Below are 14,029 nucleotides of genomic sequence, written 5' to 3' on the forward strand. Positions count from 1 at the left end.
ATTACGGTGGTTACACACAGGACGGCTGCAAGAACACCTCAAGCAGATGCGCAGCTCCTAACCAGCGAGCGCATGGCCGCAAGACTCCAGGCAGTGACAGAACTCCCAGCCTCTTTCTTAAGCAGTTGACTTCCGACTACCCCAAGCACGTCTTCCCGGTTTAAGGAAAACTACTCCGTGACAAAGTACTTTACACAATCAGCACTGAACTTCACATGAAATTTAATTTCAAGATTTTGTGGAAACACCCCAGAATTGTATAACTTGATGGAAGAAGCAACTGTCTCTACATAAGCTTTTTTTTTTTTTTTTTTATGAAAATCATACAGTCATTAGTACTGCCCTGGTTTAGAAGCATCCTGACACACAGGAATTTATAAAAGCCTTCAGCCCATAGTCTCCGAAACATTTCTCTGTTATCCTGAAAAGGACTGCTAGACACACGCCGGTTTTTACTGTCGCTCCCGGGCTTAGGGAGTCTGTGAGGACAAACCCGAAGGGAGGCGGTTCCAGCCGGATTAGTCAATCAGTCGGGGAGCCTCGGCTGCGGTTCCTAAACTGTTTCCAGAACACTCGGTTATGCTGGGGGGTGGCGACGCGAAGGCTTCCAATAACTTTTCGTTTTTGACTGAGCCACATTTCTGTTTTCCCCCAACAGTTAAGTTATTTATAAGTAAGAGGGTGGAGGGGAGTCGTCTGGGGCAGGGATAAGAAGAGATGTCACACAGACACGCACGCACGAATCGGTATCACGAACTGGGCGTCCAGAGCTGAGCTGTCCCCTAAGTAGCGGGGCGATCGGCCGGGGGGGACCCCAGCACTGGGCAGAGGCCCCCCCAAGACGGAGAGGAGCTCAGGAGGACGCCCGCCGCGGCCCCCGAGGCCAGGAGCCGCTCGCAGGGAGACAGGAGGGGCGAACCCCGAACCCCCAACCCTGGAGAACCTGATTCCCACGGGCCACGGAGCCGCTGCACCTTCACGACGGGGAAAGGCAGACCCTACAAGTTTCCGTCTGGGATGCTGGGCCGGGAGGACGGAGGGTCAGGGGGTCTGCGCCCGCCCGCCCGCCCGCACGAGCCGCCCCGGGAGATGGAGATGGGGACGCAAGAGGGAAGGGGGCGCCGGGTGAGGAGGGGGCGGAGGATGAGGAGGGGGCACGGGGAGGGAAGACGGGGCGCGGAGGAGAGACAGGGGCGCTGAGAAGGGGAGGGCCTGGAGGGAGAAAGGGGTGCAGAGGGGAAGGAGGCGCAGGGAGAGGAGGGGCGCGCGCAGAAAAGACGGCCGGGAGGTCCGGCACTCACCCTCGCGGGCACTAGCAGGCGGCCGGGGCGCCCGCGGGGGGCAGCCGGGGGGAAGGGTCCCTCGGCGCTCATCGCCGCCCACTCGGCGGGACCAGCGCTCCGGGCCGCGCGAGCTCAGCGCCGAGGCCCCGCGCGAGCCTCCTAGGGCCCCGCGGGCGCCACGTCCGCGCCCCTCTGCGCTCCGGCGCCGCTCAGGCTCGGCTCGGGCTCCGCGGGCAGCGGCGGGAGGAGCCTAGCACCGCCCACCGCCCGTGAGCACCGCCCACCGCCCGTGAGCACCGCCCACCGCCCACCGCCCGTGACCGCCGCCCACCGCCCGTGACCGCCGCCCACCGTCCTGAGCACCGCCCACCGCCCGTGACCACCGCCCACCGCCCTGAGCACCGCCCACCGCCCGTGACCGCCGCCCACCGCCCTGAGCACCGCCCACCGCCCTGAGCACCGCCCACCGCCCGTGACCACCGCCCACCGCCCGTGACCGCCGCCCACCGCCCTGAGCACCGCCCACCGCCCGTGACCACCGCCCACCGCCCTGAGCACCGCCCACCGCCCGTGACCACCGCCCATGCGACCCGCCGGGAGAGGAGGGGCGCGCGGCTGCCGAGGGGCGGGACGCGTCCCGGGCTGCGGCGCTCCGGGGGAGAGCGGGAGAGGTGATAGCCTCTGGGGGTTGCCGCTCCCCCGGGCCGGGGTCGAGCGCTCCTCCCGCTCGGCGGCCCCTCCCCGCCCCTGCTCCCCTGTGTATCTGACCTGGGGCGTCCCCCCGTCCGCAGTCGGGTGCCTCCGGGCCTTCCCCGCCCTCGGAGGGTTGCAGGGCAGCTGCCTGCCGGGTCCCTGGGGACCCCTCCGCCGGGGTCTCCCCGTCACGTGGAGCTGGTGCTGGACCCTGGGGACTGTCCAGAAGAGGAAAGGACGCCTCTCGCGCCCGCGCGCCCCACCCGCGCCCCGGGCTGGCGGCTCGGCGGCGCCCGTGTCCTCGCTGCGGACCCGGGGACGCCCCGGGGTGCGGGGCTGGGCGCACCTCCGGGCAGTGGGGCAGCAGCCGGTCGGCGAGTCCCTTGCTCTCTCAGGACAGTATCGGGCTGCGTAGAATCAAGTCATCCTCGTTCAAGCGTAAATGAAAGTTTGGCATAAATCTCAGGAAAACACACACACACACACCCCAAGCTACCAACCTTTACGAAGGGCGTGGGTTTTCCTCCCTTTCTACATCCCGCGTCTCCCGGTCCCGTAAACTCTCAGGGGCGCAGACGCGCTCGGCCTTTCATCTGCGGAAGCCCGTTCGCTGTCCTTCCGAGGCGGGAAAGCGCGAAGGCCGAGGTGGCAGCACCGGCGTGACCCGTCTCTGCGAGTGGGACGCCTGGCGCATGGCGGGCAAGTGGCGGTGGAACAGACACAAGAGACGCTGCTCCTTCTGACGGCAACCTGGTTTTTTCGAGCTTTATCGGGAAATAATGGATGGATAATAGTGTGTAAATTTAAGGTGTACGGAGTGTTGACTTGATACACTTACACCGCCGTGTGATTACCACCCTCGGTTAGCTGACCTTCACCAGGTCACATAATTACCATTTCTTTTCAGAAGTGGGAAAATATTCATAGCAACTTTCAAGTGTATAATACAGTCTTGATAACTGTAATCACCATGCCGTACATTAGACCCCCAGAATGTATTCATCTTATAACTGGACAGTTTGTACCCTCTGATCAACATCTTTGCAGACTCCAACTCCCCAGCCCCTGGTACCCACCCATCTACTCTGTTTCTCTGCGTTGGGCTTTCTTAGATTCCATATTTAAGTGAGATCATACAGCATGTGTCTTCCTCTGACTTAACGGAATGCCCTCAAAGTCCATCCATGTGGTTGCAAAATGGCAAGAGTTCCTCTTTCTGGTGGCTGAATAATATTCATTATATGTACATATAATATACATACATATACACATAGGCACATATATATCACATAGACACATATATATCACATAGGCACATATATATCTGATATATATCACAATACATATACATACACACAGGCACACACCCCCCACGTCTTCTTTATCCATTCATCCGTTGCTGGACACTTGGGTTGTTTCCATGTCTTGGCTATTGTGAATAATGTTGCAATAAACACGGGAGTTCATATACCTTTTCAATACCCTGTTTTCCTTTGGTTATACACCCAGAAGTGGGATTGCTGGGTATAATAATAATTTTATTTATTTTTCGAGGTACTTCCATACTGCTTTCTCCATCTTCCTATGAGCAGAAAACTAATGTGTGTTTTTATTTTTTTTATTTATTTTTTTTAAACTGAGGGTTTTTTTAAATTTATTTTATTTATTTATCTTTGGCTGTGTCAGGTCTTCGTTGCTGTGTGTGGGCTTTCTCTAGCTGTGGCGAGCAGGGCTACTCTTCATTGTGGTGTGCAGGCCTCTCTTGTTGTGGAGCACGGGTTCTAGGTGTGCGGGCTTCAGTAGTTGCAGGACCTGGGCTCAGTAGTTGTGGCTTGCGTGCTCTAGAGCGCAGGCTCAGTAGTTGTGGCGCACGGGCTTAGTTGCTCCGTGGCATGTGGGATCTTCCCGGACCAGGGCTCGAACCCGTGTCCCCTGCATTGGCAGGTGGATTCTTAACCACTGTGCCACCAGGGAAGCTCCTTGTGTGTGTTTTTAAAACCATATTTGCTACAAAAGAAGTGTGTTTGCATATGCCATAATTTCTCGATGTTGTCTAAACTAGAAATTCACTAAAGAGTAAAAAAACTAATAATTATTTAAGAAAAAGAGCATCACATGATCATTACCATATTTCTATTTTTAAACCTGATATTAATATGAATTACAACTAAAACTCACAAGAACTACATTGTAGAGCAGGTATCACTTTTTCCCAGCCTTCAGATAATAAATTTTACTGCTAAATTAATATTGTTTTGGAAATTTGTTAATATTTGTGTGCTAAGGAGTTGAAGTGAGTACTATTTTTGAGCTTTTTTGGAAAAAGTGACATTTCACATTAAAAAGGATGGTGTGATATAATCGACACTAATACGCTACTCAAAGAACAGGAAGGGAAGGAGGGAGGGAGGGAGGAAGGGAAGAGAAGAAGGAGAGAGGAGAGAAAGATTCCACAGCAGTGGAGGGGGATTCCTGTAGGAAACCTCGCCCAGGGGAGCCATGGCTGTTGGGGGCCCTTGAGAATCGGCCCATCCTCGGAGGACTCAGAAACTGACCAGGGCTATAGCACCAGGGTCCTGGGGCCTGTGCAACTGCAGGATAACGCAAGGGCTCTTAAGTCACGGTCCAAGAGTGGGTTTTAGGCAGGTGATCAGTGAATGCCTATAACTGTATGTAAATATTTATATCTTTTACCGCGTTTAATAGTCAATATTTTTTTCAATCATTCACACATTCAACAACAATTGATTGCTGACCGATGTCTAGATGCCTTAGTAGATATTGGGGATGTGATGAATGTAAGACCACCAGGTCCTCACGGAGCTCAGAGTCTAGTGGGTCACGGACATAAAATTACTGCTTCCCTTATTTGATGGATTACAGACATTTTATTACCCATGTAATAAAAATGTCCTTCCCAAATCAGGTTCTTAGCAAACGTGTTAAAATATCTTTGAGAATGTATGAGTGAACTCAAAACTGATTATGTCACCGTATCCTTACCTGAGTAAGAATATTTGGAGAAGATATTAAATATATCCAGTAGGCATTGTAATATTCAAATGTGTACCTGTATTTTTAGAATGGTCTCCAAATAGAAATAAACCATGAATTATATTTAGTTTTGACTCATAACCAAGTCCCAAATCTTATCTTCAGTTATATAAGTGTACAGAGGCTCTGACGAGAGAATTCGTTTCTGAACACAAAGATACTTTGATTCTCATAGGCTTAAGAAAAATGAATAGAAATTTGAGCAACATGATACGATTCTCCTCAACTTTTGCTGTGACAAAAACAATTATGAGGCTAATTTCTCATTTAATACTTTCTTTTTCTTAATAAGTACATTAGAAATGTACAAAGTGTATGAATTTTGAAAAGTTTGAACTTCTGATTTATTTACTTTTTCTTGCAGAAAATTGCTTGCAGTCTACAGGTTTTGGTGTTTTTTTTTTATAAGAAAGTGCTTTAGTAAAACACCCACCTACAACCAAGAATATGGGATTCTTTTGTTTCATAATTTAATAAGATAATCATTCATTTACCTCCTTCCTTATTTATTCAAAAATATGCGCTGGACTTGTGTTATGTATCAGGCTTGTGCTACACGGGACAAACACGATGGTGACACAGACCACATGCTCCAGTCCAGTGTGCAGAATACAACACAGGAAGCGTAAGCAGAAACAGCGGGAGCCAAGGGGTTTGGCATTAGTTGGCAAGTGAGTACGGGATGCCCGAGATTCTGTCCAGTCTCCTCAGTCTCCCCTCCCTCAATGCCATGGTCCTCACCGCCCACATCTGCCCCACCAGCCCCAGGAACCAACCACCTGCAATCCCACTGTCAGTACCCCTCCCGCCAGCTCATTTCCTCTGCATGTCCCCTGTGTCTCACTCTACACTTACAGCCAAATAATCTGCTGGCAACCACTGACCCCTCCCTCAAAAATGACTTCAATTTCTTCCTTATTCCATTTAAATTATAAAATCCACCACTGTCATCAGTCTCTTACAAACATTCCTAACTTCCCCCAGTTTTTCTCACTGTCATTACTTGCCTCGTGAAACCACAGACCTGGTTAAGCCCAACTATCCACCTGTCCCTTACCTTTCCCCAAACACCTGAACCCTGTGAGGGAAAACCACAGAGCCCTGCCGACTGGTCTGTTTCCATCCAGGACCACATCTCAAGCAGGCACGCAGTCACTCCTGTGGTTCGGCCACCCTTCCTGGTGGGCTTGACTTCCAGGCTCTAAAGCAACTTCCCTACTCTCTCCTTCCCATATTCCCTCTCTCTCTCTCTCTCTCTCTCTCTCTCTCCCTCTCCCCCTTTCCCTCCACCTCCATTCACTCTGCCGCAGATATTCTCTCTAATTCAAAGAGAAACTAGAAACAATTAGATAGGAGCTACCTTGTGTGTCTCCCACCCTATAATCAAATCCGCCCACCTTCTGTTCCCTCCACAGACACTTTGTGCTGCCCTTCTCAGGGGACATGCCCTGCCTTATGGAATAGTTTGCCCCACCCCAATTGCTAAGGAACCTGCCACTTTTGCCTTTTCCTGCAGTATCCCTTCCTCCCCCCCCTTGCCCCCTCCCTCATCCTGCGGAGGAATTGCCCATTTTCAGCTCCCTCCCAAACCAGATTCTCAAAGAGCTTAACTCCCCACCTCAGGCTCTCCTCCATCCTCTCCAGCTGGCTTTATCCACCTTACACCAGGAGTCAGCCTCCTTCAGGGCTCCCTGACAGCCCCCCTCCACCCAGACATTCAGGGTCCCGCACGGATCTGATCAAACTTGAGTGAATATCAACCTGAATAATCAATTAATGAAAAATGACAAAGTCTTTGTAGTTACTTGAAGGCCCAGTTACAAGTTGATCCTCAGAAAATGAAAACCAGAGTTCTTTTTCCTGGAAATTTTAAGAAAGGGGCCAACAGTCAGGATTAACCTGGACAAAGGGAAACATACACTTTCAGTCCCACTGCTCCTAAGCCAGGTCAGTGGTGTTTCCCTGCTCCTCTTTGGAGAAGAAGGCCTGGTCTCTGCGTCTTCAGAAGGCACAGCGGCGGAAAAGGCACCGGCCCTATCTGCTCACAGGACAGCTCTGTGGGCAGCTGTGCACTTACCCGGTCATTCCAACAACTTTCAGTGCTGGTATCATAGTCCCAATCTGAGGAAGGAAACCAGGGCTTGAGAGGTTGATATGTAAGCCTTTGACTCAGCAATACCACATGTAAGAATTTATCATAGTACATGACAAAAATAATTGTGCACACACACACGCAGATACAGCACTGCTCATTACAGCCTTACTAAGACAGAAAAATATCAGAACACCATCTTGATACATAAAAAGGGATTAATTAAATAAAATGTCATCCGTACACATTTTTTATGAAGCTGTTACCAAGAATGAGGTATATTTACATTTATGTCTAGTAGACAGAGTCTACAATATGTTAAGACAAAACAAAGTTATAAAATGTACATACTGAATAATACACTTTATGAAAAAACGTAGTAGCATTTACATAATAGAGCATGCATGTAAGTAAGGCGTGCTCTGGGGCAGGCTCAGGAGAACCCCAAGTCCTCCGGGCGAGGAGAGGCGTGTTGGCAGGCCTGGCTGCAGTCAGGGTACCAGCGCCTGAGAAGGAGGTGTGTGTACACGCGTTGGCATCTGTACTTCCATAGACGTGGGGATGGTGGCTGCCTTGGAAATGTATGTGATTATGAAGAATACTTTTATTTCATCCTTCATAAAATGTGTAGTTTTCACTTTTCAAAGAGAAAAACTAGTACCTGTATATCAATACAGTTCTATATGCTATCAGTACCATATAGCTTTATATGTAGTATACATATGGTAGATACTACACGATAAACACTATACAGAAATAAGTTTTTTCCTTTGGAAAAATACATGTTAATTTATATTCAACTGAACTCTACGGCAAGTTTCCAAACATGATTTAGTACGCATACTATTTCATTGGGGACTATTACTTACAACTCCTTATGAAATTTTATGTAAAATACAGATTTTTATCTCAAGTCATTTATTTTCTTTGACTTTCATTAAAATATCAGTATTTTGTAAGTCTCTCTCTATACACACACACACACACATATATATAATATGGGAAAAGTGGCAAGTATTTAACACATCATGAATGTTTTTGCACAGAGAGTGAATATCAATTGGGATTTTCTCCAAAAACAAAGATTTTGGAGCATCTCGGGAAACTCTGAACTCTCTGATCCATGGTGAGTGGCTACAAGATATTGACAAGCTTTGATTCCCCTGTGAACCTCCGAAGGTTAATTTACCCATAGATCCACCCAACTGAATAAATACTCTTGAGATTGTTTATACAAATCACCACCACAGAAGTAACTCCCACCTCAGACGTGGCCCAGCTGTGATGCTTACTCCCCACCTGGTCCCGGAGCTGGTCCCTCACTTTCCACTTCCCTGGTGAGGTGACCTGGGAAGAAGGATGCAGGTAATTTGCAGAGGTCACCTGGTCTGAGGGCAGGGAGGGAGTCACACCCACTAGTCACGTTCGGAGCCCCGGCTCTGAAACCCCTCAATATTGACCCTGGAGGACATGCATTTTTAAACACGAGATTGTGAGGTTTAAAAGAGACAATTCCCTTTCTCTTTTAAAAATGACAGTGAGAGTAGATTTATTTTTATTTTAAAAGTCCTTTTGATAAAAATAAAATAATATTTTTTAAAAATGTCATAAAATGTATGTCAAATATACCAAATGCAAATACTCAGTTGTTTTGCTCTCCCATTAAATTTTTTTAACATCCTTTTTTTCATTTTTTTTGAAGTATAGTTGACATACGATATTATAGTAGTTTCAGATGCACAACAAAGAGATTTGACATTTATTTACATTACGAATTGATCACCACAATGTTTAGTAACCATACGTCACCTTGTAAAGTTATTATAACTGACTATATTCCCTGTTCTGTGTATTACATCCCCATGACGTATTCATTTTATAACTGGAAGTTTGTCCTTCTTAATCTCTTTCACCTACTTCACTCATTCCCCCACCCCCATCCCCTCTGGCAACCATCTGTTTGTTCTCTGTGTCTATGAGTCTTTTTTCATTTTGTATTGTTTGTTCATTTGTTTTGCTCTGGGCTTTTCTTTCAGATTCCACATATAAGTGAGAACACAACATATTTGTCTTTCTCTGTCTGACTTATTTCCCTAAGCATAATACTCTTTATATCCATCCATCCTGTCACAGATGGTGAGATTTCATTCTTCATTCTTTTTTATAGCTGAGTAATATTCCATTATTAATATTCTGTCATATATAAATATATATATATATTTCACACCTTCTTTATCCATTCTTCTGTTTATGGGCACTTAGGTTGCTTCCATATCTTGCCTATTGTAAATAATGCTGTAATGAACACTGGGGTGTGGATATCTATTAGAATTAGAGTTTTCATTTTCTTCAGATAAATACCCAGAAGTGGAATTGCTGGATCCTATAGTAGTTCTATTTTTAATTTTTTGAGGAACCTCCATACTGTTTTCCACAGTGGCTGTACCATTTACATACCCACCGACAACGCACAAAAGTTTCCTTTTCTCCACATTCAATCCTGAGAGATTTACCAGCCTTTATTTACTGACATGTACATCACTACTTGTTTATTATTTTATTTCTACGATTATAATTTTTCTCTAATCTACGTATAGTTCTGTTTCAGTGGGATTTCTAAAAGGATGGAAAATGTGTGAATAATCACCCTGTCATATTCTAGGATTGTTTTTATTGCTTCGGATTTAGGTTGACAGGCTTGAGCTGGTAATACACAACTCCTCTTAAATAATCGACATTGGTTTGTTGAGGGACTTTCTTTATATCACAATAATTCCTCTTCTTTTATCTCCATGCCCATCCCCTATCTTACATGCATATTTATTTATATATGTATTTCTTTAGAATTATGTAGTGGGGTGTGTGTGTGTGGTATTTTGCTATAGAAATCATTCTATTTCTAACATTCTCCACCTTACTATGTTTTTAGAACTATTTTTCTAAACCTAGTAAACTTTTATTTTATTTTTTATTGGAGTATAGTTGCTTTACAATGTTGTGTTAGTTTCTGCTGTACAGCACAGTGAATCAGCTATATGTATAGCCCCTCCTTTTTGGATTTCTTTCCCATTTAGTTCACTGCAGAGCATTGAGTAGAGTTCCCCGTGCTATACAGTAGGTTCTCATTAGTTATCTATTTTATACATAGTATCAATAGTGTATATATGTCAATCCCAATCTCCCAGTTCATCCCACCCCCTTTCCCCCGTGGGTATCCATGCATTTGTTTTCTACATCTGTGTCTCTATTTCTGCTTTGCAAATAAGTTCATCTATACCATTTTCTAGATTCCACATATATGCAATAATGTACGATATTTGTTTTTCTCTTTCTGATTTACTTCACTCTGTATGGCAGTCTCTAGATCCATCCATATCTCTGCAATGGCACAATTTCATTCCTTTTTATGGCTGAGTAATATTCTGTCGTATATATGTACCACATCTTCTTTATCCATTCCTCTGTTGATGGACATTTAGGTTGTTTCCATGACCTGGCCATTGTAAATAGTGCTGCAATGAACATTAGGGTGCATGTGTCTTTTTGAATTATGGTTTTCTCCAGGTAAATGCCCAGTAGTGGGATTGCTGGGTCGTATGCTAGTTCTATTTTTAGTTTTTTAAGGAACCTCCATACTGTTCTGCATAGTGGCTGTATCAGTTTACATTCCCACCAACAGTGTAAGAGGGTTCCCTTTTCTCCACACCCTCTCCAGCATTTACTGTTTGTAGATTTTTTGATGATGGTCATTCTGACCAGTGTGAGGTGATACCTCATTGCAGTTTTGATTTGCATTTCTCTAATAATTAGTGATGTTGAGCATCTTCTCATGTGCCTCTTGGCCATCTGTATGTCTTCTTTGGAGAAATGTCTGTTTAGGTCTTCTGCCCATTTTTTTGATTGGGTTGTTGTTTTTTTTGATATTGAGCTGCTTTAATATGACATATAAACAATGCATTATCTCAATTACTTCATAAAATTCCACTATTTTACTTATCTATTTGCCAGATAAATAAATGATAAATCTTTAGTTTATCTATGAATTTTGCTGCTGTAGCAACCTTGTGATTAAAATCCCTTTCACTTTTTCTCCTTGTGGATGCCTGAGGAGCGTCTTTGAAACAGGTATATCACTTAGTATTAACAAATTACACAGAAAATCCTGTACAAAATTTACCATTGTTGTTCATCCTTCCCACACATTAAAAAAAATCCAAACCCAGCCTTCAAATCTGTCTCATAAACAATCGCTTTGCTTGCCCAGCGATCTTTTTGCCTGTTGCTGCCATTCTTCCAAATTACTATACTTCAGAATTTCAGATAATGGGAACTTTGATTGTAAAATGAGTCAGTGCAACAAATAAAGAACAATGGAAAACTCATTGCAAATTTATTTCTAAAGAAGGAGGACATGAATTTTGAATGTTGAAAGGTGTTTACAGTTTTTGTGAAAAGGCTTCAGAACATGGAAGCTTAACTCCTTTTCTTAAGTGGTCAATGATTTGAATTAAAAAAGTGGAGCCCGAAATGTTGCACTGCTCTTTCAAAACTTTGCAGAGTGTTTGGTGTGATGCATGATAGTGGTGTGCTGGGGAGGACAGAAATTGTTGCTGCATGGACCTAATGTCACCACCCCATAGAATACCTTCAATGGTGACAATAATTGATTTTAGGGGCAACTAAGGTTCTCCTGAGCTTTCTATACAATGGGCCAGAAGCTAAGTGTCGTCTGTGGATGAGCTCACGGTATTTTCTCTGGAGCCCTGTGAGCTCAGTGCCAGTCTCATCCCATTTTACAGATGAGGGGTGGAGGCCTGTTTTGGCCCAGGGCTGGTGAGCAGGGACCTGCGGTTGGAGCACAGTGTGTGGCCTTAGCACGGAGCCCTACGTGCCGTCCGTGCGCCTGACTAATGAATCGACGTACTTTATTCCTTGAACTTCGATTTCAAAGCCAAAATCCTAACGCCTACTTTGGAGAGTTGTTATAATGACTAATTTGTAAAATGTCTGGTGTCATCTGGAATATAAAAGGAGCTCAATAAATTTACTCACTATAATTATTACAAATTTCATCAATTGCTATGACAATTAGTCGTATTGTAGACATAATAGCTGCCATTACAGATAGACTGGGAGTCCTGACCTGACTCAGAGAAGTGTCACATCCTCTCCCCTTAAACACAAATGACTTCTCCCTCAAAAAGTGTGCTGTAACGTTAAAAAGAAATCAATCTACAGTGTTGCCCACAATTCTTTGCTTTTAATGGGCTCTTCATTTCGTTACGTATTATGATAATTCTGCTAATTCGCCCTTCAGTAAACTACAACGTGAAAACTCAATAGAAGAAAGTATTGTTTGCCTTAGCAAAAATTAGCCTCTGGCATACAACCAGACACAAAAAACTATCTATTTGGCATGGGATTTGCAAACAAGTTTTCCTAGTAGTAATTCTCAGACTCTGTATTAGAGCCCCTTCTAGTTTATTGAAAGTAATTCTGATCTGCTGTGAGTATAACTCCTACTTAGTTGTGGCTGGAGCTCACAAAGGCAGCCTGTTCTGTAAGAGTTGATAAGCTTATAAGCAGACCACCAACCCCCAAAGGATTTTGTTAATTTGGAGATCTTTAATGTTTTTTAATTGCCTGATAATATTTTTTGAACTGATTTTAAGAATTACCTTTTAAAAATCATTTTTTCCCCATTTCCTTGGTTAAGATGGTGGAAAAAATAGAAAGGACTGAGCTATACTTTTCTTGAGCTAGAAATTGCCATCAGCTTGAGTTTTCAGATGTTGCATTACTACGAAGCACGGTTATTTCTCAACATGTTTTTTACATGTCGAGTAGGAATGTGTTAAGGTGAGTGTGGAGGAGTGCTATTTTGCTGCCCTAGAGGGTTTTTGTTGTTGTGGGTTTGTTTCATTTTGTATATTTTTATAATTGCCTAAGTCCAGCTGAAAAAGCATAAGATATATGGTTGTAGATTATAACACACAGCTCTGTCCTGCAGGCAAATATCACCCAAAGTACAAATAAATGAGAGGTCTTTTATTAGAAAAAATACATAACTATAAAATGGCTAATACATTTGCTCTGTAAATTGAGAATAGAAATTCAGGATAAATTCAGGCTGGTTTCAAGAAATCCTCCTCCCAGATACTTCTGTGCTAGCTCTTTCCCTCATTCTGTAGCCATTTGTAAACACCTTTAGGCTGGTACTTATTAAAAATGATCTTGTGTTAGTGTAAATTATGCACACACACTCACATGCACACACATGAACACGCACAGATGCACATACATACACATTCACGTGCCCTGGAAGTGAAGATAGGCCTGGAGGTGAGGACAGACTGGGTCTGGCAGTGTCAACAAAGGCTCGTCCTAAAGGAACCCCGGCCACTTCTGCCAACACTCAGCGTCCACGGTTAGTCCTGTGACCCCTCCCTGCCCAGGTGGGCACTGGCCCTGTGCCCTGGCCGGCAGGAGCAGTGACCAATTCCAAAGTCACCCAGGTGAGCGGCACAGCTTCACATGCTTTCACAGGCCGAACGGGCTCCTGCACGTCCCAGGACAGCAGGACGGCCCCTCAGACCCTGGGGATGGAAGCCCGACTTGGCATCAGGAGGTTTCACGCTGCTGCCTCTTGTTCAGGTCTTGCTGCGGCAGCTCTCGGCCTGCAGACCTGGATCTGCTTCTTAAGCAGAAGGTTCCCTTCCCTCCTCTCCTCTCCGTGCAGCCGGACAGGAGCAAACTCACTGCCTTGAGCACCCTCAGAGGGAGAAGCACCCAGGTCAGGGCCCTCCGCCCGGGAGGAAGGGTCCTCAATGAGTCCCCATTTTGTTCCCTGCCAGACACTCCCTTTTGGATGTGACCTGCGGCTGCACTTCGGGGACGCCTTTGGTTT

The 14,029-nt window shown here is 45.5% G+C and overlaps 1 protein-coding gene across 16 annotated transcripts in view; it reads right to left on the reverse strand.

The window, feature by feature from the left end:
• Positions 1-13,652, reverse strand: part of SNTG2 (syntrophin gamma 2) — a 221,886-nt gene extending 208,234 nt beyond the window's left edge. For 7 of the 16 annotated variants that reach the window (XR_014234716.1, XR_014234717.1, XR_014234718.1 and 4 more), the window contains exon 1: positions 1,302-1,531. Coding sequence is in view for 8 of the 16 variants with exons in the window: in XM_082356518.1 (XP_082212644.1) it covers positions 1,302-1,373 (72 nt within the window). In the remaining 8 variants the exon portion in view is untranslated. Of the gene's footprint in view, positions 1-1,301; positions 1,533-2,476 lie in introns of those variants that run through there. The other 9 variants (XR_014234721.1, XM_082356515.1, XM_082356514.1 and 6 more) reach the window with 4 other exon arrangements.
• Positions 13,653-14,029: the final 377 nt, after the last annotated feature.

This window comes from Balaenoptera borealis (assembly GCF_965194805.1).
Source record: "Balaenoptera borealis genome assembly, chromosome: 15".
NCBI classification, from domain to species: Eukaryota; Metazoa; Chordata; class Mammalia; order Artiodactyla; family Balaenopteridae; genus Balaenoptera; species Balaenoptera borealis.